Source organism: Peromyscus californicus, unplaced genomic scaffold (genome assembly GCF_007827085.1).
Source record: "Peromyscus californicus insignis strain IS unplaced genomic scaffold, ASM782708v3 Scaffold_4__1_contigs__length_199733344, whole genome shotgun sequence".
In the NCBI taxonomy this organism is placed as follows: Eukaryota; Metazoa; Chordata; class Mammalia; order Rodentia; family Cricetidae; genus Peromyscus; species Peromyscus californicus.
The window spans coordinates 158,402,638-158,430,101 of NW_026294562.1; the positions used below are offsets into that span (position 1 = coordinate 158,402,638).

Here is a 27,464-nt window from a genome sequence, read left to right on the forward strand (position 1 = left end):
GCTAGCCTTGAACTTTCAGTTTTGCTGAGGATGACCTTAAATTTTTTTAAAAATAAAGTATAAGAAGATAAAACAAAAACTGTCACATCAGAGTTGGACAGGACAAACCACAGAAGGAAAAGAGCCCAGGAGAAGGTGCAGGAAGCAGAGGCTCGCTTGTTCCCACACTCAGAATCCCATAAAAACGTTAAGCTGGAAGCCATAATGTATATGCAAAGGACCCGGTGCAGACCCCTGCAGGCTGTGTGCATGCTGCCTTAGTCTCTTGAGTTGATATGTACATTGGTCACGGTGACTTAGAGGGCCTTATTTTCTTGGTGTCCTCCATCCCCTCTGGCTCTTTACCCTCTTTCTGCCTCCTCTTCCTCGGGGTTCCCTGAGCTTTCAGAGGAGGGATTTGATAGTCCTCCCATTTAGGGCTGAGTGTTCCAAGGTCTGTCCTCCTACTCTTCTGCATAATGTCTGGCTGTGGGGCAGTGTGCTTGTTCCCGTCTGCTGCAGGAGGAAGCTTTTCAGCTGATGGCTGAGCAAGGCCCTGCTACATGAGTGTAGAAGAATATCATTAGGAGTCATTTCGTTGCAGTTTTTAAAAGAACATTAGTATTTGGTTTTACCTTAGGTCCTTGGGCTATCTAGTCTCAGGTCCTTGGTCACCCAAGCAGTGGATGACTTTATACTCTTAATTTTGCCTCTGCTCTCAAGTGATTACAGGTATGGGCCACCATACCTGGCGAGATTTGTATTTTGAAAATGTTTATCCTTATTTTAAACTTTACTTTAATTCACACAGTGGGAGTTACTTTAGCCATTGAAGGTCTTAGAATAGAAGCTGGTAGGACTATTCCTTCAGTCATTCCTTCCATGTCTGTGTGTGTCTGTGCACATGTACTAGTGAGAGACAGACACCTGGGGCCATGCTGGGGCTCATACTCTATCTCCCCTTCAGCTGTATTCCTAGCCTCTTCTGTTGGTATTAAAAACATTGACCTAAAGCCGGGTGGTGGTGGCGCACACCTTTAATCCCAGCACTCGGGAGGTAGAGACAGGAGGATCTCTGTGAGTTCGAAGTCAGCCTGGTCTACAGAGCAAGTTCCAGGACAGCCAGGGCTACACAGAGAAATCCTGTCTTGGGAAAAAAACAAACAAAAAATTGACCTGATCATTTTATTTAGACAGCATTCTTAGTTCTGTAATTTATTTAGTGTGTGTGCCCGTCTTGCTTGTTCATGAATATGTGTGGAGACCGGAAGTCAGTGTTGGTTGTTTTACCCTATTGCTTTGCAGCCTGGCGTGCGCCACCACTGCCAGGCAAAGCATTAAGTTTTGATAGGATCTAGTTTCTTCAGTTTCCCCTTTTATGCTTAGTGGCCCCCCACCAAATCTGTGCCTGGCCAGATGGAGTTAGCTTCCTCTTCCTCCAAGGTTCATCTTGATTTCCTACAGCTTATAGCTATTTTCTCATGAAAATCATTAGGGTGTGCTAACATAGCAGGAGTTGCTGTCAAATTATGCTCTATAAAACATTTTTCAGGAATTTGGGCTGAGTTTGAAATATTGATTGGCTTTGTGAACATTGACTACACCCATCCGAATGGTAATTCATAAAATGTTTACATTCTCATAGGTTTGTGTAAATGATGATCTGGTTGCAAAGAACTTTGCTTATTATGTGTCGCCTATGGGGAATAAAAACCTCAATACTTTTGAGAAACCCAGGCCCAGTCTCAATTCGGTGCCCTGCTCCAGTAAGCTCAGCCCGTCACTTACTCTGTGGCCAATGCTTTTGCAAGGAAAAGACTGTCATGGAACGGAAAGTGAGTATTTCATGTTGCTTAATCCTCAGCACACCAAGTTCTGTCTAAGCTCCTTCCTACTTGGAGACAGAAGCTTAGACTCCGTTTAATAATTAGTTTACTTCTTAGGAGCCTCTGATGGGTATTGTGGTCCTGGAGATGCTACTGTTTGTATTATGAGACCAGGAAATTCTGACTTTATATTAATATTGGGCTATATTTTTCAAAAGTCCAAATAATATGTGGTTTAAAGATTTCAACAAAGTTGAACAAAGGTTTTGAATATTTTTCAGACACTTTAGAGAGCTTTTTATTACAAATGATGCTTAGTGTGGACCATGGATACAATTTTAAGTGTTCCTCTCTGCGTTCAATTTTAGTCCCTCACACTGCTATCCCTTGCTAGGTCTCCTATAATTTTTCTGCATAAGCAAGAGCAGAAGTAAATAATAAGGACCCTTTTTTTGTTTTTGTTTTGTTTTGTTTTTTTTTTGAGGCAAGGTTTCTCTGTGTAGCTTGAGAGACTGTCCTGGAACTCACTCTGTAGACCAGGCTGGCCTTGAACTCACAGAGATCCACCTGCCTCTGCCTCCTGAGTGCTGGGATTAAAGGCATGTGCCACCTCTGCCCCGCCAGGACTCTTTTTTATTTCATGTTTTAGTTTTGAAATATTGTATGTTCTTTCAAACTCACAGGGCTTAGATTCTCTCCACAGTCTCTCCAGCACACATGGTGTAAGGATATTGTCAGTGACCTAGGGCCACCTGCTGCAGTACTAGGTGATTCCTGCCAGTTTGGTTTCTTTCATAGCCAGCACAAAATCATACTCTGAGTGCACTGGAGAGTGAGCCCAGGGCCTCACACATGCTCTGCCACTGAGCTTTATTAAACCTCAGCCCATTTTTGTCTGTTTCAGAAGTGGGTTCTTTGTTCTCTTGATTGGCAGGCTTTAAGAGTTCTTTATCTACTTTGGGTAATAGTCTTTCTTCAGATGGATCTTTTGCAGTTATTTTCTTCTAGTGTATGGCTTGTTTCCATTCTTTAGTGGCATCTTTTATATAGTGTTTGATTTGGTTTGTCATTGCTTGTAAAGGATTTTGCCTCTGTGTTTGTAAGACATAATGGGCCTTCATTCTCTTGAAATGCTGTTCTCTGGTTTGGGCATCAGGACAGTGAGGGTCTTGGAGAATGAGCTAGCAAGTGTCTCCTTTGCTTCTGTCTTCTGAAAGAGGTGTGGGTTGGTGTCATTTCTTCCTTATATGCTTTATTAGCCTCTAGGTGTCACAGATCAGTAGGCCCGGCCTTCTTTCCTTTCTCTTCCTTTCCCTGCTTCCCTCTTAATCTCCTCTCCCCCAACCCCTGAGTTAGAGCCTTAGCAATATTGTTGCTCTTTTCAAAAACTGTGCTGTGGGCTGAATTCTTTGTCCTCAGAGTCTGTATGCTGCAGTCCTGCTCTCAGTGTGGCTGTGTCTGCAGCAGGGTCTTCATGAGGAGACCTAACTCTGTGATGCCAGAAGGGTGGGGCCCAACCCTGATAGACACCCAGCCCTTAGGACAAAAAGAAAACCAGCACTGACTTGGTCCCCAGCACTTGCACACCAAGAAGACAGCATCCCAGGAACCAAAGTGGCCAACGCTTTGATCATGGATTTGCAGCCTCCAGAACTATAAGAAAATAAGTTTCTGTTGTTTAAGCAACTTACTCAGACTGATACAAATAGTTCTTGCATATTTCTGTTTGAACAGTTTTTTCTTCTGTTTGCTTTTCCACTTTGGAATTTCCTATGCCAGTCTGTGGGACAGGAATATAGATCCTGTCTCTTAGTGATTACCAGTTACATTGCATAAGAATTAAATTTGTAGAAAGAAATAAAGGACAAGAGTTTAGATAACTTCAACAGCTAGAGCAGCTTTAATTAACCTGAGAGGTGGCATCTCAGATCTGGTGCAGTGACCATGCAGGTTCTAGGTTTCAAGCTGGGGCTTCTGTAGCTAAGGATAGGAAAGGGGAAGGGGTTTTGTTGGGACAGAATGGGAAGTTTGACAACTGTGTTTGAAACCACAGTGTCTGCCGGGTCTGCAGCCAGCTGGCTGGTTGCTTCTGCAGTCTCCAGGAGTCTGGGGTCGGCAGCTGGGGTTGGCAGCTGCTTTTACTTTGGCAGTTCCCAGATAGCTGCTTGGAACTTGGAAAGTTTAGGAACTTGGCTCTCTTTCCTTCTTTTTCTTTTCCTTCTTTCTTTTCTTTTTGCGGAGGTTGGTGTCCTGTACATTGTAGAAAGAGCATGTATGTTGGATACATAATTGTGGCCTCCTTTGAAAAGTACAGCTTGCCAAGTTGGGAAAATTGCTTTATTCTTAGTAAATTGGTATATGAATTTCTACCACATTTTAGAAAAAACGATTGAAGAAAAAAGTTTTGAATTGCATGTATTTAGCATGTCTGTGTGCATTTGAATGTGTGCATATATATGTGTGCATTTGAATGTGTGCATATACATGCCATGGGTGCCTGTGGAGGTCAGGAACAACTTACAATAGCCTTCCTGCATGTAGGACCTGGGGGTCAAACTCAGGTTGTCAGGCTTGGAAGCAAGGGCCTTCACCTGATGAGGTGTCCTGTCAGTCCCAAAACAAGATTTTTAATTTTTATCCCTATAAATTTAATATTAAATCTGTTAGATAATAATTCATGTGTTGAAATTTTGTAACAATGTTTGTTTTTCTTATTGTTGTCCAATTTTATGTAAATAGTTTTCAAGGTAGCTTTTTATTATCTTCATTTTGCAGATAAAGCTGTAAAATATAAGGATTCCTTGAGAGACTCACGTAAAATTATATTTGAGAAGAAGCAGCAGTGCCTCCCTTTAAAACACATAAACAAGGTTGTATGTTTAAATGTTCACTGAATATAAAGTTCATATGACATTAATACTCCATTCTGAACAGAAAGTGTGTTTCATATTTAGAAACCCATGAAGAATGTACTTTGTATGTTTGCTTTGATGGGGCAAGGTAGCTGTCTCCTGCTGGTTGAGCTTCTGTTTCTAGGGAGTTGTAAGTGCTCTGTAAAAGGTTGTTGTGCTCACTAAACACAGACGTGTGACTGTCTGGGTCTGGGGGACATTCACATAATTAATTTCACTTCTAATGTGCCTTAGAGTTCTTTTGACAAAGACAAATGATAGTAATTATAGGGCATTTTAAACACTCATGTGAATACCAATTGCCTGCTGTTTGACATTTTAATCTAATGATTATAGTGATGGCATTCTTTGACTCTCCGTGTGTGTGTGTGTGTGTGCGTGCGCCCGTGCGCGCGCGCGCATGAAAACTGTCCGGAATGATTGTTGATGAAAATAATTTCCATTATATTTTGATTCCAAAAATATAAATCTTAAAAGTGTGCGTTTTCTCCTTTTCTTCCTCCCTCCCTCTCTCCCTCCCTCCTTCCCTCCTTTCTTACAGTGTATTGAGTCTTCAGTATACTGGCCAACAAAAAGAGGCATAACCATATATGCTGATCCAGATATTCCAGCAGCAAGGTATGATTTGAAAAATCAGTTTAGCAGACTAGATCCATAGGACAGTATAATACAGCTTTACATAGTCATCTCTTCATGTTAGCGTTGGGGGAGGGGACTTAGTTCCAGGACTACTGAGACTATCAAGCTGTATGTGCCCAAATCCAAATATAAAAGTGGCATCATAGTTACTTATAATCTACACATTCTCATGTATGTTTTAAGTCATCTCTAGATGACTTCTAATGCCTACCTAATGCAATGCAAATACTATATAAGTAGTTGCTGTACTGTATTGTTTAGGGAATAATGTCAAAGAATGAAATCTACATGTTTAATACAGGCAGTTTGTTTTTGCCAAATATTTCCAGTCTGATTGGTTGATTGCACAAATGTGGAGTCCACAAATGCAGAAGGTCACATGTACAGTAAGTATGTAAAAGGTTGATGATAGACATATCTCCTCCACACACACACCACCACCAAAAAAAAAAAAAAAAAGGTGGTCTTGGAAATTTTGGCTCAAAATTCACTACTTTAAAGGAAGGAAAAAATTCTTTTTACAGCTGATTAGCTGGCAACACAGTGGACTGAAAGCTGGTAGTTGGTCTAGAATCAATCCCTTTGTTGCCTGGTTGGACACAGCTGTATCTATAAGGCACCTTCAGTGAACAGAGTGGCCATGATGTGAAGGATGTGTAAATGCAGGCCACAGCAGCATAGCTGGGCAGGTTACAAATTTGGAGAAGCCTAAGGATGGCTCCTTGTCATCTCCCAAGTCTCCAGCTGTAGCCCTGTCCTCTTTACGATGCATGGGATAGTATCGGTGAAATTAGAGGAAAGCTGTCCCACTTTCTGGGGGTGGCTGCGGTGTCAACTCTTTGCAGGACTTTGGTGAGTGGCTCTGGGATTGGTCTACCTGTGCTCAGCCTGGGACCCTGCCAGTTCACTGATGGGTTTTCTTTTGTGATGTAGGACATATTGCTGATAGCTGCAGGGTTGGAGGTGGCCTTGGGGCAGGACCAGAAGAGAACAGATACAAGAAGAAAACAGTGAGAACTCCTCAGGCTTGGGCCACAGGGCCCTGCCTCCTGTCTCTCTGCATGGCAGGGCAGTCTTGATACCTACATTTTGCAGTGCAGTTGAGCATCTAGGCTACCCTCAGCTTGACAGAGGAGGGGAAGATGAAGCAGTCTCCAGAATTCTGTTTGTTGCCAGGGTATTTCTTGCCCCATGATTGCTTTGGTCCTGACCAGTTTCTGTTGTAGAACTAAACCAGTCTCAGCAGCAGAGGCTGTGGCCAGTACCAGGCAAGGGTCCATAGTCAGTGCTTAGCCTCTGTTCTCACAGAAGTGCATCTAGGTAGATTAAGTGCTTCCTACCCACTGCTGCTTAAAATTTCCCCAGGAAATAGTTCTTTGTGGTTTGAACACATTTGATAAAGTTTCCATCCCAGTCTCAGCTTTGTTTGGAAGCAACTAATGGAAACTGTTCTGTCTCCAAGTGGGTTCTTGTCAAATAATCCTCCAAGAATGGAGTAGGCAGACTGTAAGAAATACAGACAGGGAAGTCCTTTGTCAGCTGAGGATTAACTGCCTTAAACATGGTAAAACAACTTAAAATGATAGCCATGCCAGATTTAAATGAAACCTTTCAACTCTGAGTAGCCACAAGGACAAGGACAGGACCCTCCCCTCCAACTGTTTCTGTGTCATTCAAGTAAGGCCTGTGGTTCCTCAGCAGCAGGGTTCTAGCATCTCAGTTCTAATGGCAGTTGCCTGTTTGAACTCACGGATACATCTCTTCATGTGCTTTGGTTTCCAGTGGGTTTAGCCAGAAGCCAAATGAGAAGCCTCTCCGGTTGACTGAGAAGAAGGACTGTGAAGAGAAGAACGGCTGTGTGAAGTAAGAGGGCTGGTCTGCTTGTTGTGTGTTCCCTGACTTGAGTTGTTTACTGAAACAGTTGTTTAAATGATAAGCAGGAAGAATTTACCGCTGTTGTGTTTTACTTCAAACCTCCATTCTCATAAGACGGTAAATATCCAGGAAGTCCCCAGTAGGCTTTCAGCTGTGTCAGGGTGGGGTCGGTTAAATCTTAGTTCCGGTGTAAGGGGTCTTCTCATCCTGGTCCCTCAGTGAGGTGGACAGTTTTTAAATTGTGTTAGGTAGAGTTTTAAACATTTTATGGCTATTGATTTGGTGGGTGGTGCTTGCTTTCCTTCCCAGTTTTCTGATGATGAATGGGTCCGCCTCCTGTTCTCTTAACAGCAGAATAACTTCATTTGATACTTGTGTAGTCCATAAAACTGTCTGTACCCATGCTTCTGATTTTCCTATATTAGACTACTGGCTGAAACAGTTCCACCTCTGAGTAACTGGCTGCTCTGCAATTGCCAGACTGACAGCTTACAATAGTGTGTCCATGCTGTATCACTGTTCTTTATCAGCGTTAGCCTGCTGAGCCCCTTCCAAAGCCACCCCATGCCCTGTATTGCCTGACTAGCACAAGCCCCTCAGTGTTGAGGAATCAAGTGTGTTGAAGGCTGGTGTGGGGTTCACAGTGGGGCTGGTGGCTTCTAATACTGACACCCTCTCCCAGAGACAGTCTCCTGCCTCGTGCTTGTCTTTTTTGCTGTTATAAGTGACTGTTTTCCTTGGAACAAATAACTGTTTAGAAATTGTAATTTACTTTGAGTTGATAATTGAGTGAGTTCTGACAAACTGTCTTCTCTTTCGTGTCTCTATGATAAAGCCTTGTCATACCCATTAACTTGCTAAGTGCTCTTTGCTTAGTCCCGATTGGTGGAAAGAACAGTGGTTATTTGTCACCTACTGTGTATCCCAGGGAGCTGAAGAAAGTCAGTATCCTAGTTAGGATCTCTGTTGCTCTGATGAAACACTGTGACCAAAAGCAAGCTGGGGAGGAAAGGGCTTATTTGGCTTCCTACACTTCCGAATTATAGTCCTTCATTGCAGGAAGTCAGGACAGGCTTGCAAAGATTATTGCAAAACCATTTATCTAAAACCCAGCTGGAACAAGGGCTAGTCAGGAAAAACAGCTCTTGAGTCCCCAGGAGACTGACTTAAAACACAGAGTAGGGCAGGCAAGATGGCTCTGTGGGGAAAGGCGCTTGCCACCAAGCCATCACGAATTCAGGCCCTGGCTCCCCACTTCGTGGAAGGAGAGAACCTACTGCTTCAGATAGTTCTTTGATTTCCACACTTGCATAGACAAACGTGTGCAAAAATAATGCACGTGTATTTTTTTGTTTCTTTTTTTTTTCTTTATGACAGGGTCTCTGTGTAGCCCTAGCTGTCCTGAAGCTCACTCTGTAGACCAGGCTGGCCTTGAACTCAGAGATCTGCCTGCCTCTGCCTCCTGAGTATTAGGATTTAGTGTGGAACCAATGTTAGGGTTCAGCATCAAAGTAACTTGGTGGGTCTGGGCCAAGGTATGCTGCAAAGATCACACCATGCAACAGATCTCATATAAGAAGTTTGAGGGGAGGGTGATAAGGCTGTTTCTGAGTGGAGCCATGAGAGAGAGAGAGAGAGAAATGGACAGGGAGACCAGAAAACAGAGAGCACAAACAAGATAAATGATTTGGGATGACAAGGATGTTGTATTTACCAGCAACGAGAGCAGACCACAGAGTACAACACAACCCACATGAAGAGTGATTTGGTAGGAAGTGAAGAAGGGAAAGGGGTGCGCAGACTGGCTTTGAAAGAGACGTGCCGGAGAGAGTGTGAATCAGGTGGAGCCTGCTTTTTAATGGGGTCTTAGCGCGTGTGTGCAAAGGTTGCGCAGCCACACAACACGTGCGTAGATTACATGGCAGCACACAGCCTAAGACCCTGGGCTTCCCGGAAATTGACAGTACGTGCATGGCAGTGGGGCCCTGTGAGCGGCTAGAGATGCTGGAAATGCTGACATTCCACCCTTTTATTTATTATAAGAAGTGAGAAGTTAGGGAGGCAGTGGATGACAGTGAGGGTGCCAAGTTCTCGAATCTGCTTCCTGCTGACCTGGTGGGTGTTGGTCATCTTTGGGGGACTTGAGAAAGCTGGAGTGTTCCCTCTTTCACTTTGCTGTCCAGACTGTGGAGCTGGCAAGATGCTTGGCAGGGCAGAAGATAAAATTAAGTTTAGGAAGAATTTTCCTTAGATCCTGGTAATTGGGGCGGGGGGGGGGGGGGTCCCCAGACCAAGGAAACGTGGGATAGTACTTATCTGGAGTGAGTCTGGCCTGTTTGGGGGGGATCCAAATCAACTCCCTGGAGCTTACAAGAATTCTTAAGTTTAAAAAAGGTAAGTTTTAGACACATTAAAAAGCAACCCAAGGAAATTTAAAGTCCTGAGCTTGTGGCTATGATAATATAGTGGTAGAGTGTAGTGTTTAATACCTTGCTGGAGCTAGATTAATGCTTATCAGAATTCTAATGGTTATGGACAGTCACATAGCAAGAGAGATAGGAATTTGGAGTGTGCTTTATTCTCTCATTACCAGTTAAGCTTTCTTATCTCCATCTAAACAAACCTTAAGGCACCTGTTCCTTTACCATCATCATGGTATCACCTGAACACTCGGGAGACACAGGTGGTTGATTGCTGAGAGTAGTCAATAATAAAGAGCTATATTAAAATATGTTCTGTGAGTCTCCCTTTTAAGTATGGGGTATGAATATCTCTGGGGTGTTGTTGTTTCTTACCACCTGGCTACATTTGACAGTCTTTACACCTCCAGCTCTGTGGCTAATGGTTGGTAGTCCTGTAACAATAGCTAGTTAGTTAAATTAGAAACTTTGAATATGGTATTGGAAATTGATGAAACACGGTGTGATTAGTAAAGACAGGAGAAGGCGGAGAGGGGGGTCAGGAAGGAAAGCATATGGGGTTCCCAATCCAGTCGAGTTGAGTATGGTTGTGGGATGAAGCCTTATTCTTCTGGAATTAGAGACAGGATAGTTGATATTGATGTCCTCTGGAACTTAAGAGAACAAGGCCCTGTTTGGGTTATGGTGTATGAGGAAAGATTATCCTGAGGTGGGGGAGTAAAGGGTTTGAGGTGAGATAGGCGAATCCATTGAGGGAGGCTCTCAAGCTTAGCAGCTGTGGGAGTTACAAGAATTACCTTGAAGGGGCCCTGCCATTTAGGGGGAAGAGGTGAGGGGCATTGGTCTGGGGGAGAGAGAAGGACCTGATCCCCGATGTTAATTTGGGGTGGACAGGGGTTAGCATATGGCTGGGGTAGGGAGTAGTCAGTAAAGTTCCATAGGAGGGAACAGAGATGATGGAGTAGGGGGGTCAGTAGGTGATCAGGAAGAGGTGAGGCTTTGGATGGGAGGCCTGGGGTTAGAACTGGCCCTCCCATACGTGAGTTAAAATGGTGCAATTGAAAGGGGTCACTTGGGGAGGGACTGGAGCCTGAAAAGAGTTTTACCCAGTCAAGGTGAAGTTCCCGTGACATTGTAACAGCAATATTTTTAAGGAGCAGTTAGTTCATTCTGTCTTTCCTGAGGACTGAGGGTGATATGGACTATGAAAGTGCCAAGGGATGCTAAGAGCTGTAGATAATGTTTGGGAGATCTGGGAGGTGAGTTCAGGACCATTGTCTGACTGGAGAAGGGTGGGAATCCCAAACTGGGGAATAATCTCCTGGAGAAGGAAGTCAGGACTGTCTGAGCTTGTTTGTTAGTAATTGGAAAAGCTTCATCCCAGCCTGAGAACGTATCTCCTAAAACCAGGAGGTAGTTAATCTGTCTGACTGTAGGCATGTGAGTAAAATCAAGTTGCCAGTCAGTCCCCAGAAGGAAGCCACTAGCCTGGTGGGTAGGAAAAGGGGTGCTACAATATTTTGATATTAGGGTCTGACCTTTGACAAAGTTTACAAGAGGCAGTAATAGTTTTTATAAAATGTAAGCCCTCAGGTGGGCTGGAAGTGAGCCTTAAAAATGAGACAGAGCCTGGCTATTAGGATGAAAGAGCTGGTGTGGATAGGACAGAGTGTTGGGATGACTATGAGGGTGTGGGTTGTAGTGTATGGTCTCGCTGTGGTGGGTGAGGTGAGTCTGGGCCCTGGAGGGCTGCTGCTCTAACTGACTTGTCAGCTCAGTCATTTCCCTTAGAGATTATGGAGCTGTCGGTCTGATGAGACTGGCAGTGAATAATTCCTATAGCTTTGGGGAGGTGGGAGACTTTTAGCATGGCCATAATTTGACCTGAGTTAGTTATGGATCCTCTTTTTGTTGTAAATAGTCCACACTCTTTCCAGATGGCAGCATGGGACAGGAGGCTATGTAAAGCATATTTGGAGTCTATGTAAACATTTACAGATTGTCCTTGTGCTCATTGGAAGGCACAGGTGAGAGCTAGGAGTTCAGCCTGCTGGTTAAGTCGTGTGGGCGGGGGATGTCTGTGCTTCAACCACCTCAGTATCTGACACTGTGGCGTAGTCCGCTTTACAGGTCCCCTCATGTAAGAAGGAGCTGCCATCTGTGTACCATGTATAGGTGGCCTGAGGCAGCGTGCCCTCCTGGATGTCTGAAGATGGGGCAGTAGATCTTCTGGGGTTCCAGTGCAAGAATGGGATGGGGAGTGGTCAGTATGGGGTTGAAGAGGAAGGTTTCAGGTACTGAGGGGTGGGCAAGATTGAAAGCAAGTGTGGCCTCTTCCACTAGTGCTGCTTGGAGAGAAAGAACTCGGGAAGGAGGTAGAGTTTGTAAGCCTTTATAAACTAAGAGATGGGGCAGGTTGTGAGAGGAGAAGACAGTGGTGGGTGACCCGAAGGTTAGATTCTGTGATTTATGAATGAGGAGCTCAGCAGCTGCTAAAGCACAGATGCGAGGTGCCCTCCCTGAGTGGTGAGCTCTAGTTTTTTGACAGGTATGCTACAGGTGCAAAGGAGGGTTCCAGCAGATGGTCTAGGACCCCAAGGACATATCCCTCTTTCTCTGTTATGTAGAGGGAGAAGGGACGAGTTAGGTCTGGGAGATGCAGGGCTGGAGCCTGGAGGAGGGCCTATTGGAGCTTCTGAAAGGGCTTAGTACTGGGATGGAGGAGGGTTCATGTGGAGGGCCAAGGGCTGCCTTATATAAGGGGCGAGTGAGGAGGGAAAAGGAGGGGATCCTGGAATGTAAGAAGCCAGCTATTCCTAGAAATGATAAAAATCTCTTCTTTAGTAGAGGGGACTGCAAGAGACTGGGTTAGGTGCTTTCTAGCCACAGTAATGGCTTTGTGGGTTGGGGTAATGGTTAGACCCAAGTAGTAACCTGAGGAGTAGACAGTTGGATCTTGGAAGGTGAGACTCCTTAGCCCTGGCTGGACAAGAAGTTTAGGAGAGCAGAAGTGTTAGTTTGGCTAATTTGTAAGGATGGGCTACAAAGTAGAATGTCATCCACATACTCTATGAGCTTAGATTTTGGGAGAGACAAAGAGAAGGTCAGAAGCTAGGGCCTGGCCAAAAAGCTATGGGCTGTGCCTGGTCCCTGGGGTAGGACAGTCCAGGTGAGCTGTGTGGAGAGGTGGGTGTCGGGGTCGGTCCAGGTGAGCTGTGTGGAGAGATGGGTGTCGGGGTCGGTCCAGGTGAATGCAAAGGTATTTTGAGATTGAGTGCTGAGAGGGAGAGGGAAGGAAGTGTTCTTGAGATCCAGAACTGAGAAATGGGAGGTTCTGAGGGGACAGTGGAGAGGAGTGTGTGAGGGTAGGGACCACAGGATAGAGGGGGACCACTGCAGAATTAATGAGCTGGAGGTCTTGAACCAGGCAGTAGGTTCCGCTAGATTTCTTAACTGCAAATATAGGGGTGTTAGGAGGAGAAGATGTAGGGCAAAGCAGCTTTTTCCTTAGAAGGTCAGAGATGATAGGTTCAAGTCCCCTAAGGCTCTGCAGTGAGAGGGGCTACTGGGCTTGGGTAATGCTCTGAGTAGAGTCCTGTAACTGCATGGCAATGGGAATGGTGCCTAGCAACAGAAGGATTTTGAGTGTCTCAGACCTGGGGGCCCACCTGGGAGGCTGGCAGAGGAAGTGGCATGTTGGAACCAGTAGGGAGGGATGACTAGGAGGATGAGGAGAAGGGGAGCTGCTGGCAAGTCTGGGATCAGGCAAATGGGGGAAGCAAAAGAGATAGAAGTTTCCACTTTGGCTAAAAACTCTCTTCCCATTAAAGGAACTGGACAAGTTGGCACAACCAAAAATGAATGGGTGAGAGGGATACCCCTGAAAATGCAATTGAGTGGTGGGGTCTGATGAGGTAGGTAAGGCTGTGCCCCTACCCCAACAAAAAGGAGACGAGTAGGAGAGGTGGGTCCTCAAAATTCCCTCAGCACAGGTAAGTGGCCTTGATGTCCAGAAGGAAGGAAATGGACTGCCCTGATACCGTGATGACTACCCTTGGCTCCCTGTCAGAGATGACAGTGGTCACATCAAGAGAGCCCCAGCACCCTCAGTGGCCAGACTTGCAAGGTTGGCTGGAGGGTGGTCTGCATTTGATATTCCCATGCCACGAGGTGCACGGGGGCAGTCAGCTGACCAGTGTCCCTCTTGGTAGCACTTTGGGCATGGCCTAGGTGACCCGAGGGGATTAGGACAAGCCTGGGCCCATTGACCTTCCTGACCACAACTGAAGCAAGGACCCAGTAGTCTGCGAGCCTCAGGGGGCAAGGGAGCCTGGGGAAGTCGCCGAGGCCAGTCAGATGGCTTTGGATAGCATTTGGTAGTTTTGTTTACAGGTTTTCTCATCTCTCCCATGGTACACCTTAAAGGCCAGCACTAAGACTTCTGCCTGTGGGGTTGGGACCCTCTCTCTAGATGCTTAAGCTTGGTCTTAATGTCGGGTAATTTCTGGGAAAAGAAATGGGTCATAAGGAGCTGTCTGCCCTCTGGGTTCTCAGAGTCTAGGTTAGTATATTGTAAGAGGGCCTTTGTGAGACATTCTAGAAACTGAGATGGATTTTTCTGTCTGTCCTGAACGATTTCCTGGAATTTCTTATAGTTCACTGGTTTAAGAGCAGCCTTACAGAGACCTGCCAGGAGGCAGGTTGTAATTTGGTCTCTTGCTAGAGCACCTCCTGGGGTGGGGTGTTACAGTCCCATCTAGGTCTTGATCAGGGACCGCCTCTGCCCCAGATGGATGAACTGCATTAGTCTGGTGAATTTTGTCAGTGTGTACTCTTTCCTGATCTCAAATTCGCCTGCTCTCCTCAGGAAGTAGATTGTTAGTATCATATATATATATATATATATATATATATATATATATATATATATATATATATTATGAAAGATGAGACTGGGTAATATGTTGGAATTCTTTCATGTTAGAGGTATAAGAACCCAGTTTCTTTTCTATTTGAGAGTTTTGCTACTGCAAAGGGAGAATTGTGGCCAGGGGTTCCTTAGTGGCTCAAGAAGGCTTGACAGGAAGAGTGGAAATCGGTGCCAGAGTCAAACGGTTGGAGAGGAGGGAGAGGCTGGAGGAGCTGAGAGAGCAGTTGTATGTTGAGGTCAGAAAGGGCGGGGAGGGAGGGGTTCATTAGCAGGGTCCAGAGTAGTGGGGAAGGGTTCCTCTAGTTCAGATTGTATAGCTAGGAGCACATGAGCCAGTGAGCAGGAAGCACAGACAGGGTTTGGAGCTTAGGTAAAAGAAAGCTTGTATTTAAGGCAACTCTTTCCATCTACCCATCTGCTGGCAAAAGTTAGAAAGCTCCCATAAAATATGACTCTAAAGTGCCATTAGGCGGCCATTTTAACTAGTTTTCTAAGGGGTATTTGGGCCATTTTGGGGTGCAAAGGTGATTAGTTTAGAAGCCTTTAATTAGGGCATTAAGCATAGAGGTTTGAGGTTTTCTAAAAGGCATCCCAGAGGAGATGCTGGGCTTGTTTATTTATTCATCCATCCATCCATACATCCATACATCCATACATCCATACATCCATGTATGTATATATATTTTATGTGCATTGATCGGTCTGTCTGTCTATCTGTCTGTCTATCTATCTATCTATCTATATTTTATGTGCATTTGTATTTTGCCATGGGTGTCAGGTATCAGAGTCTAAATCCCTGGAACTGAAGTTACAGATAGTTGTGAGCTGCCATGTGGTTGCTGGGAATTGAACTCAGGACCTCTGGAAGTGCAGTCAGTGCTCTTAACCGCTGAGACATCTCTCCAGCCTCTGAGATGCTGGGCTTATATTGCTGGTAGGCTTACTCCCCATGAGTGAGCAAAAAAAAAAAAAAAAAAAAAAGTCAGATCCAGCGGCTTAAGAGAGGGTCAATTGAGAAGGCACAAGCTGCTCAGTGAGTCATCACTCAGAGAGCAGGGGCCCGAGGGACACGGGGGTCCAAGACGTGAGAAAGGCACAAACTGTCCATTGAGTTGTCACTCAAAGAGCAGGGGCTTAGGGACAGAAGATCCGAGAGACAAAAAACGGGGCCTCACTTTGTGGGTGATGGCCAGAGATGATTGTGATTGTCAGTGAAAGGGACCAGCTGTAGCCCTTAAGGCGGTGGCTGGGGGTTCCTCAGCTTCCAAGAACACCGGTGGGGTGCCAGACAACCAACAGTCATTCCCAGGGAAGTATTTATGCTGATCAGGAGAGGGGGAAACCCACCGACTGTAGCAGCCAGTGTTGTGTGGCGGGGCCTGGTAGCCAGGTAGTTGGAATGTGGGCTCTAGTCAAATATTATTTTAAGGTGTGTTACTTTTGTTTATGTTGCATTTGTTTAACTCTGTGAAACAATCTGATGGTCTAAAATACCTGATGGTCTAAATAAAGAACTGACCAATAGCAAGGCAGGAGAAAGGATAGACAGGGCTGGCAGGCAGAGAGGATAAATAGAAGGAGAAATCTGAGAGGAGGGATCTAGGAATGAAAGAGAAGAAGGAACCAGAGGAGGAGGAGGACATTAGGGTCCAGCCACCCAGCTACACAACAAGCCACAGAGTAAGAGTAAGATTTATAGAAGTAAGACAACAGGAAAAGCTCAGAGAAAGGTAGACAGAATAATATAAGGTAAGAAAAGCTGGCTAGAAACTAAGCCAAGCTAAGGCTGGGCATTTATAAGTAAGAATTCATCTCTGTGTGATTTATTTGGGAGCTGTGTGGCAGCCCCCCCCAAAAAAGAGCAAAAAGCAAGCAACAACAGTGGGCTGTCGAAGATGAACTAGGTCCAGCAGGGTCTCAGTGCACCCTGGGGCTCCAGGAGGGCCTATTGAGTCTCAGCACCAGAATACTGACAGCGCATGTGCGGCCATAGAACCCTGGAAGTGGCTAGAGATGCTGGAAATGCTAACAAAGGACCCTTGAAAGGGTTGATGACTAGTGATGATGTAGCTGGTGAGTCCCTAAGGGCAGGCTGGGAGAGTGTTTAATTTCTAACATTCCTCCCTTTTGTTTATTATAAAAGATGAGGAAATAGGAAGGGGTGATGGTGAGGCAGGAATGAGGGCACCATGCTCTTTAGACTACTTCCTATTGTCTGGGGGTGTTGACATCTTTAGGGACCCAGGAAAGCTGGGATGCTGACCAAGTCCTGGAAGAGCACCCACTGTCCAGGCTCTATGGGATCATCTGGGGCTAGGAAAGTGCAGGCCTAGTTGAAGCAGTCTGTGAGGCTGGGCCACCTGGGGCTAGCTGCTTTGAAGCTGAGGGTTACAGATTTTGATGGAACACCTGGACGTGGCAGAATGGTGGATCAGATATATATTAGGGGCAAAAAAAGAAAATTAAGGAGTTTTAGCAAGAATATTTTTCTTAGGTATACATTTGAAATTTTTAGGCCCATGGTCCTGGTAGTTGAAGGAGGGGAGTCCAAAGAACAGGGAAAAGGGAAGAGATCCTACCCTCAGGAATTGGCATGTAGAGAAACAGGCTGTCATTGACAGGAGTACTTATCTGGAGTCCATTTGAACCATGAGAGGTGGATTCAGGCCAGATCTCTGAAGCTTACAAGAAAATTTCTAAGTTTACAAAAAAAGAAATTTTTTTAGACATGTAGCATTCTCACTGTTTGTACACTGCTGAGATCCACATTGTAGAAAAGGCAGCAGACCCACAAGTTTTAGACATGTTATCATCTCTGCTGAGATCCACATTGGAGAAAAGGCAGCAGACCCACAAGTTTTAGGCATGTTATCATCCTCACTGTTTGTACTCTGCTGAGATCCACATTGGAGAAAAGGCTGCAGACTTGCACCTTTGTGTTATAGTGGAAGCCTGGGAATGATTCTGGGTTAAAGCATGAACACTCTTTAAGGTAAGCTCGGAGAGGACAGAGAGGACAAAGGCTCACTTGATGTTGATTTTCAGAATGAATACAGACCATGACAGCTGGGCCTCTTGCTTCTCTGCCAGAAGACTGCATGTATATAGATTATAGGCGTTTTTAGCACAATGAGAAGCACTTTTAAGTCTATACTTAGCAGACAACCAAAGGAAATTTAAATTTTTGAGCTTGTGACTATAATAGTTGTCAGCACTTACCAGAGGTAGATTAATAGCTTATCAGAACTCCATTGATTAATGTTAAAACTCTGAATTTTGAAGTCTTAATACAACAGTAACATATCGAAGGGAAGAACTCTAGAGCATTTTTCGTTCTTTTTAAATACCTTAAATCACTCTCTTATGTTCTCTGACCTTACATGACTTGCGTTTACCTACCTTAACACCTTCTTAGACCCTAAAACATTTTCTTAGATCCTGTGGTGGTTTGAATAGGCCCAGTCCCCATAGACTCATGTGTTTGAATGCTTGGCCTATAGGGAGTGACACTGTTGGGAAGTGTGGCCTTATTGAAGGAAGTGTGTCACTGTGGGGGCAGGCTTTGAGGTCTCCTATGGGCAAGCTTACCCAGTGTGGCACACAGTTCACTTCCTGATGCCTCTGGATCAAGATGTAGAACTCTGTTTCTTCTTTAGCACCGTGTGTGCCTGCATGGTGCCATGCTTCTCGCCATAATTATGGACTAAATCTCCGAAACTATAAACCAGCCCCAATTAAATGTTTTCCTGTATAAGAATTACAGTGGTCACTATGTTTCTTCACAGCAATAGAAACCCTAACTAAGACAGAGCCTTCACTCCTAAGCTTTAAACTTCACACCTTTTTTCTATCCAATCATTCATCACAAGACGTAGGTGGTTGATTACTGAGAGCAGTCATTGTAAATTAAAGCAAGTTCCTTTAAAGAAATAGTAAAAAGTTACTTTGAAATCTGTTTTGTAGTTTACCTCTTTTTGGAGTCTGATAGCAAGGTAAACTGTGTCTAGACCTAGTAGTAGAGTGAAGCCTGAGGCCTGACTTTTACATTTGAAAAGAAGTGAGAAGACAGCTGAAACCTCGGTTGCTGCCTTAAACTGACAGAGCTGTCGCTAGCCTAGTTGTCAACACCATCAGAGATCTGAGAAGGGTGAATTTTACCTGAGTAAGCAGGAAGTACAGACCACGCAGCTTCCTAATCTATTGAAAGTGACAGCGACTTTTGGCTACTTGGACAGTCACTCTAGGTTCCTCTGTGGTCATTGGGGGCAGGCCAGAAGACCCAGCAGACTTTCCTGTGGAGTGGGAACTTCTGGGGTGACTGGCCTACCTTGTCTATGCAAGCAGGGTACTCAACTCCCCAGTGTCCTGCTTGTCCACAGTTTGGACAGGGTCCTGGCAGCAGTCAAGGTGAAGGGCAGATTTTTACCCAGGGGCCAGCTTTGCCACATTTAAAGCAAGCTCCAAGTGGAGTTCTTCCACGTACACCATCTTTGTAGACTGTCCGGGGTGCCGCCGGGAGCTGGCATGGCTTTTTTTTCACAAAAAGCTTTTTTTTTAATTTAATTTATATTTGATGTGTGAGTGCTCTGCATGTATACCTACATGCCAGAAGAGGGCATTAGATCCTGTTATGCTGGTTGTGAGCCACCATGTGGGTGCTGGGAATTGAACTCGGGACCTCGGGAAGGTTAGGCAGTACTCTTAACTGCTGAGCCATCTCTCCAGCCCCCACAAAAACCTTTTTGGTTAAACATTTTAAATGCTATATATAGTAGATCTATGAAAATTTTGAAGACCATTTCTCTCGAGTATACCTGATTTAGTTACTTGCTTTAGGCTTAACTTTTAAAACATAAAGAAGAGGCTAAATAAGGCTTATTCCTGTAATTCTTTCATACTTGGCATGACTACAAGGATAGTTCTGAACACATTAAATAATTTGATCATTTAAAAGGTGACTAACAATTAACTTTAATTTCTTTTTTTTTTTTTGGTTTTTTCGAGACAGGGTTTCTCTGTGTAGCTTTGCGCCTTTCCTGGAACTCGCTTTGGAGACCAGGCTGGCCTCAAACTCACAGAGATCCGCCTGGCTCTGCCTCCCGAGTGCTGGGATTAAAGGTGTGCTCCACCACCGCCCGGCTAACTTTAATTTCTTAATTATCATTAGCAGTTTTATAAGGCTAGGACTTTACATTCTATCCCTGTTAGGTTGAGGCTTAAAAATAATATTTTGAATTGAAGCTCTTCCAGTATCAAATTAACACTTTTAATCATAGGTCCAGTCCATAGACTGGCAACTTTACTGATCCTTTTATAGTGCACCATTATAAACTAGACAAATATTGCTGTGAATCTGAGTAGAACTCAAGGATTTATAAACCTTTGATTATCAAATATACCTTATTTATCAAACATACGGTGTTACTTACCTAAATATTCTAGCTTAAACAGTTAGCAAAGACATAAGTAGTTAGACATACACTTTAAATCAGCTTTTGTTAATCTCAGTAGACCTTTATAACAAGATATATATATATATATATATATATATATATATATATATGTATATATATATATATATATATACTTTTTTGTTTTGTTTTTTCAATGCAGAGTTTCTCTGTATAGCCCTGGATGACCCCAAACTCACAGAGATCTGCCTGCCTCTGCCTTCTGAGTGCTGAGATTAAAGACAGGTGCCACTACCTACACTAGGTATAGAGGTCAGAGCTTCTTCAAAAGGTGTCCTAAAGGAGAATATGGAGGTAAAGACAATGACACAGTTCCCATAGGTGAGGGAGAAGTCCAAGGCCTGAAGTCCATGGCATCCTAAAACTTAGGGCTGAGTGAAGGACAAGCTGAACAGGAGATTGTCACCACATATTTCAGGAGCCAGGGCTAAAAGCCCAAGGAGACACACGTGCCTGGTACCAGGACTTTTGAATGAAGCCAGAAGGCAAAAACCAAGCCCTACCCAAGGGAAATGGTCAGAGGTGGGTACCTCGAACCTCCAAGAGTGCCAGAGACTCAGGAAGCATATAAGACAACTGAGAGGGATCACTCACCAATTGCTGCTTATGGGTGGAAGGCCAAGCAATTGGTGGACCAGAAGGTGGGTCTGTTGCAGGCTGACTAGAGATAAGCGATAGGGTCCCAGTGTTCCCCCAACAGGAACACTAAGGCACCAGGAGAGCCTACTGAGTCTCGGCATCCGTGTTAGGATTTAGCAGCAGAGAACCTTGGCGGGTCTGGGACAAGGTATGCTGCAAAGATGACACCATACAGCAGACCTCACAGAAGAAGAAACTCATGCCCAAACTGATAGTTCTGTTCAAAGAAGAAAAGCATAAGGATGCCAGCCAGTTCTAGGCAAATCTCAGGCAATGCTTATTCTCAAGAAGTGCCAGCAGGTAGTGAAAATCTTGAAGGAGCAAGAGTGGCTGGCCTACATCAACCCGGACTTGACTTTGAAAGAAGGAAGAACAAGGACTACAAATGCTTCCACAAGAGACTACTCCTAGGACATGAAGCCCTTTATGGAAGTCATGAAACAACCAAAGAGATGCCAAAGGGTACAGCTAAGCTGCCTGCTCCATCAGACTCTTGGAACTTGAGCTGCTGTGCAGGGGTTTGATGAATCTATCCAGAGGAGCCAACCTTCATTGAGGGTTACATGGGGAATGCATCAAGTCAGTAAGCAGCATTCCTTCCTGGCTTCTGTATTAGTTCATACCTCCAGGTTCCTGCCTTGCCTTCCCTCAGTGGACTGCGGCCTAGTTTGTGTAAGCCAAATAAGCCCTTTCGTCTCTAAATTGCTTTTGGTTAGTGTTTTATCACAGTGGTAGAAACCTAAGTTACCATGCTCATAGCCAGAAAAGGAGTACCTGGGATCAGCAGCACTGTCTGAAGGCTTGGTAACCATGTTCATTGTTTCTGGCTATTTGTTTTTGGTACATTATTTCTACAATGAAGGCCGACTTTAAGGAGATGCCCTTTCCTCAAAGACTCCTGCCTTGTCTTTGAGGACATTTTTAGGCTAAGAATCCAGTTAGCCTTCTCTGCTGAAGCTAAGGTTTCTTTTCCTATTTGTCAGGATAATGGCATTGCTCAGCCTTTGAGCACCTTCAGCCAGTTGTGTTTCTTTCTTAGGTCTATGCCTTTCACAGAACTCATATGGAAACTCAGGTAACAGTAAATTTAGATCACCCTGTGTTAGGCCATCTTCCCCATTCTGGATTGCATGCTGCCCTTTCCTTTGGAACGCTGAACCCTTGAGTGGTGAAAAGTATGTGGGACGCACATCCAGAGCAGAGGCCCAAACAACAGTGTTGTATTCCTGGGGAGGCATGAACAGATGACTTCTCACCTTAGATAGGAAACTGACACAGACAAAAGTACGGATACCACCAAAATCCAGCTCTCCAAGCTAGGGAGTTGGTTGGGGTCTCTTAGAAGGGCAGTAATGACTTAAGACAACCAAATCACGAAAAGCCCACTCCAGCTTTGGGAGCAGTTCTCAAAGCCTGGAAACCTAGAGTGCGCTGCAAAACCTGCAGGCAGCTCAACAGGTTAGTGTTCTTTCACAACAGCTTAGCTGGTCTCTGCTTTGCTGGTCTGAGGCTATCTCTCAGCAGTCCTTCCAACTTATATATGCTTGGAGGGGGGAGCCTATTGTATCTGGTCAGTTTCAAGGAATTCCTGAAGCCTTTGAATTGTCTACTTTTTGAATTTAAGGAGTGTCCCTGTGGTGGTTTGAAAGAAAATGGCCCCCAAAGGGAGTGACACTATTAGGAGGTATGGCTTTGTTGGAGGAAGTGTGTCACTGTGGAGGTGGCCTTGGAGGTCTCATATGCTCAGACTTCATTCAGTGTGACACTCAATTCACTTCCTGTTGCCTTTGGATCAAAATGTGAGGAGACTTAGCTCTAGTACCATGTCTGCCTACATACAGCCTTGCTTCCTGCCATGATGATAATGGACTAAAGCTTTGAACTCTAAGCCGCCACTGCAATTAAATGTCTTTTTTATGAGTGTTACCATGGCCATGATGTCTCTTCACAACAATAAAACCCTAACTAAGACAATCCCTGAAAGATGGACTATTTCACCTTCCCAGAAAACACCCTTTGATTTCATCTGCCTGTAAAGAGTCTGTGTCCTGGAGCTTCCTCCTTGTTATTTCAACTCCCCTGTAACCTCCTGTGTCTTAAAAGCTTTTCCTCCAAGATGAAGGTTTGAGTTTGGGAGGAACTGCAGCACAACAGGCAGATCTCTTTAGGGAGTTTTAGGTGTTGAGTAGAAGCCACTCTGTTCTCTGAGGGCCTCTCTAGATGCCAACAACCTGAAGTTAGACAGATCTAAAGCATATTGTAGCCTCTTGCCAACTTCATCAGCCACCCTTGGATATATGTGGGATGAGATCCCACTCAGTTTTGTTGGGAGTGGCTCCCTGTAGCATTATTTTGAAAGAATATTTTGACGTTGAGACTAGATGTACTGGGGACTACTTTGATAACTGGTTAAGATATCTGGTATGGATGTGGAGAGTGGATGGCTCACCTTATGGTGGATAGGAGATAGGGGGAGAGATCACATACCTGCACTGGTCTATCTGTGCTTTTGTTCCAGCTGGCCTCCAGCCAGTAGGATAGTATTACCCACATTTAGGGTTGATCTACCCTCCTTAGTTACAGTTCAATATGCTGATTGTATCAAAATGCTTTCATAGATACTCCAGGGGTGTGCTTTATTAATGTCCTAAGATTTTCTTAATCCAATCAAGTTGGAAATAAGTTTAACCATCTTAATGTCATGTCCTTATTTCATATATGTCAGTGTCATGTCTTTATCATATATGTGACTTTTCTGTTTTCCTAAAGGTGCTAATCATTTGGGGGATGTGTTCTTGCTATATTGTTGGCATTCTTTTTTTTTTTTTTTTTGGTTTTTCGAGACAGGGTTTCTCTGTGTAGTTTTGCGCCTTTCCTGGAACTCACTCTGTAGTCCAGGCTGGCCTCGAACTCACAGAGATCCGCCTGGCTCTGCCTCCCGAGTGCTGGGATTAAAGGCGTGCGCCACCACCGCCCAGCTATTGTTGGCATTCTTGATGTGGCATTTCTGGTTTTTGTCATCCTAAGGGTGGAGGCCTTTCTCAGGTGCCTTGTTCTTTGCAGTGGTGTCCAAACACAGCATAAGGGTCTAGTGAGTCAACCAGGCTTCATTGGTGGTGGGTTGTGAATGCCACTGAATAAGCTGCAGCTGCTCCTGCTAGCTCTTGTTGAACTCAGTCTCCAGTTTCTTTACTTGGGTGGGTCATGCTCCCCAGGGAAGGTTCTGCTGTCCCTGCTCCCATGGTGAAGTAGTCTATGGCTACCCTGGATCCTGAGTTGCAGAAGCTGGCTGGAGGCTCCTTCAGTGTGCCTGCTAGTGTAAACTCTTCTCGTTGAGGTCCTTCCACCTGCAGCCGTGCGGCTAGTGCCTGTGGCCTGAAAGCTTTAGCGTCCCAGAGACTTAAGCCCTGGACTTCCCCTGGGATGGGTGGGTAATTGTCTGCCGTTGAGACATGCAAGAGTATCCAGACTTGGCCCCTTCATTTCCGCCATTTACTGTGTCACACAGCCCAGGAGCTGAATCTTAACTGCTTAGCTTTGTGTAAGTAGTTTCTCCCATGATTGGTTCAGATTCAGTTGTCACATATCTGCTAAGTTAGTTACCACTTACCCATCTGTTTCCGGGTGTCTAAAATTACATTTGTTGTATGTTTCCTCTATGGTTACCTTTTCATTGTTGCTTAGAATGCAGCTTTTCCAAGATGACATTTATACACCATAAGATGTACCCTCTTAAAGTGCACACTGCAGTGGTTCAGGGCACCTTCATACTCAGGCAACTAGCACCAGCAGTCTAATTCATCCCGTTCATCCCTCCCCCTCCCACCCCAGGGGTCACAGTCACTCTTCATTTCCTCATCCTCTGGCTGGCACAAATGGCCGTTGTCTGAGTTTTTCCTGGTTGGGTATTGTTTAGAGCGGGTCATATTGTGGATCTTTGTAACTGTCTTCCTTCACATGTTTCCAGAATGTTTCAGCTCTCTCCTTTGCTGCAGTGTGAAGGAGTCTGATCAGCATGTTCCTTTGTGTACTGCAGCACATTTTATTTCCCCCGCTCATCAGCTGACAGACAGTTGAAGAATATGCTTCACTCTGTGTAACCTAGACCCCACACTTCTCCCCAAGTTCTCACCACAGGATATGTGTGACTTCTCTGCTGCTCTCACCAATCCTTACCCATGTGGAGGGGGAAGTGGGACTGGGTATAAAGAAAAGCACGTTCAAATTGCTTCTGCATTAGCAGAGGACAAGTTCCTATCTGGTATTTTCTGACTATAAAATAAAGCTAATGATTGATTAGACCAGTGGTTATGACTTTAGCTGGCCCCCTTTCAGACAACTGTGTAGGACGTTGGCGACAGGGCTGGTAGCCCAGATGCCAGTCCAGGTTTTGAGTGGGAAACTGGAAAGCGATGTGACCTCCATGAGGCCAGCAAAACAGAGCACAGCGTTTTCACAGATGTGCCCTGGAGTGGACAACCCCTGTGTCTCTCCACAAGAGTTAAAATAGTAGTTCAACAGGGCAAAGGTAATGATTTTCTTCTTCAAATTGACCTTTCAACTCCTTTACAGATTACTACAGTTTTTAAATCCTGATCCTTTGAGAGCTGATGAGATCTCTGACCTGCAGCAGGTATTACAAACCCTAAAAATAAAATGTCAAACAAGAGAGAAACTTAGTGTTATTAAGCCTCCTTCCTCCCCCAGGCTATAGTCCCTCTAGATGGGGCTTTCCCAAGTCACAGCTTTAGCAGGATCTAGAGAGCTGTGGCTGTAGTGACTAGTTTACTTGGGGAACATGATCTTTAATTTGGGTGGTTTATGTGTTTTCCAGGAATCATGTATTCCTAGGTTTTTACATGATGATCTTGTGTTTTCTTCTTGATAAAAAGCCCTTAATACTCTGCTGCCCACTTAAGGAAGACCTGGCTCTGGTTGTCTAATGTCTGTGTTGGTTAGTTGCAGAAGGTGAAGTCTGGCACACTACAGCCTGGTGTGGTACTCCGGAACAGGATTGAGCCCTGTCTGACCATGGATAAATCACCTCTGTCGGCAGACCTGAAGAAGGTGAATGTGTTCTTAAAGCCAGACTCCTGAAGGAATTCCAGCCTTTTCCAACACAGGAGGGTTACTTTGTTCTGTTCTGTTCTGTTCTGTTCTAAGAGCAATGGGGCTGGAACCCAGGGTTTTGTGCATCCTAGGCATGCATTTTATCTCTAAACAATATACCCCAATCCCATGGGAGGATTTTAAATAAACAGTGCTAAGGCTGCATTATATAATTCTTGCCTCTGAAATTCTCTTGAAATCTTTGTGATTTATTTCTCATGTATTTGTAAGTCTATATTTCTTTTGCATAAAAACCTATTGAGCAGCTGTCAACCCTTTCTGAAATAAGTGTTTTTGGTTGAGACAGGGTTTCTCTGTGTAGCCCTGGCTGTTCTGGAGCTCACTCAGGAGACCAGGCTGTCCTTGAACTCACAGAGATCTTCCTGCCTCTGTCTCCTGAGTGCTGGATTAAAGGTGTGCATCACCATGGCTTTTCTGAAGTAAGTTTTTAAATGGGAGCTTAGAACACATTGCCAGGACAGTTGTAATAGTTTTTATTTATTCCTTCTCTCCAAAATTTCTTTATAGCCCTGCGATTTCACTTGGTAAGTCAATTATATACACTTATGTGTCCTTCCTGATGTAAAGAAAAAGCCAAGCCACAAGGATGAGCAGATGGAGAGAAAGGCATTGTGGCCTTGAGTGGGGAAGAGATTTTACAGATCTGAGCAGTAGACGGTGGCAGTGTGGCTGAATAGCTAGAGCAGGAAAGGCTGTGGACAAGTAGACATGCAAGTTTGCTTCTTGACTAAGCACTACCAGTTTGTAGTGCTCTCAGGAGGGTGACTAAGTCACTTTCTGGAGAGCATTCCATGATACTGTTTGAAACTGTCCCAGTCAACAAGCCTGCCTGCTACCCTGTCCTGCAGTGTCACCCTCTGAGCTGCTGGTCGGGTTCCAGTGTCTCTCCTCACGTGAACCAGCTGGCCGCCGTCGATGTTCTGAAGATAACCTTTCACCTAGAAAAGAGAAAGCAACCAAGTGCAGTGCAGGGAGAAGGGGCTGCCGGACGGTTGGCGTCACTGGTGCAGTGCTGGGGGGGGGGGGGGGCACAGACACCGGAGTCCTGAGCTCAGAACTTCGGAGTCAGCGTGTTCAGTATCATGAGACTCACGTCCTGAAGAAGAAAACTGCCCCCAGAGATACAAGAACACATTGCCTCCATTTCACAGTAACGAGGTTTTGTTTATGTTTCTGCTCTCGGGGCTGGGGTTTCCTTTCAGCTGGACCCCGGATCTTGCTGTATTTGGCCATAGTGACAGACATGAAAGGAGAGGAGGTTCCCTTGCTTGCTGGATGTGTCCCCAGGCCTTCTAGGGAACTGAAGCTGTTGCTCACGTACTGCATGCTCCCCAGGCCCTCCAGGAAACATGCAGCTGTTCCTTTGGCCATATCCATGCAGACGTATAGAAGGTGCTATTGTAGACATTGTGGGAGGGTGCTGCTCTAAAAGAATGCCCCGTAAGTGTAGCCACGCAGACCAAAAGGAGGCTGTGGTGTCACTCAGCGTGCATGACACTGTTGTAAACAAGCGTGAGTCGTGTCAAGAGAGTCAGCATGTGTCTTGAACATAGTGAACATTCTGAGAGCTGATTGGTGACTGAACAGGTGCAGGAAAGTGAGGGGGAATGGAAGCCAGTGAGAAGTGTATCTGGATTCTGCTG

At 45.0% G+C, this 27,464-nt stretch overlaps 1 protein-coding gene across 1 annotated transcript in view; it reads left to right on the forward strand.

Moving 5' to 3' along the window:
* The window catches only part of Tdrd12 (tudor domain containing 12), an 84,191-nt gene that overhangs the window by 27,750 nt on the left and 28,977 nt on the right, over positions 1-27,464 (forward strand). The window contains exons 8-13 of the mRNA XM_052760253.1: positions 1,625-1,814; positions 4,581-4,675; positions 5,259-5,335; positions 7,139-7,219; positions 25,264-25,324; positions 25,651-25,758. Of these exons, the coding sequence (XP_052616213.1) occupies positions 1,625-1,814; positions 4,581-4,675; positions 5,259-5,335; positions 7,139-7,219; positions 25,264-25,324; positions 25,651-25,758 (612 nt within the window). The remainder of the gene's footprint in view (positions 1-1,624; positions 1,815-4,580; positions 4,676-5,258; positions 5,336-7,138; positions 7,220-25,263; positions 25,325-25,650; positions 25,759-27,464) is intronic.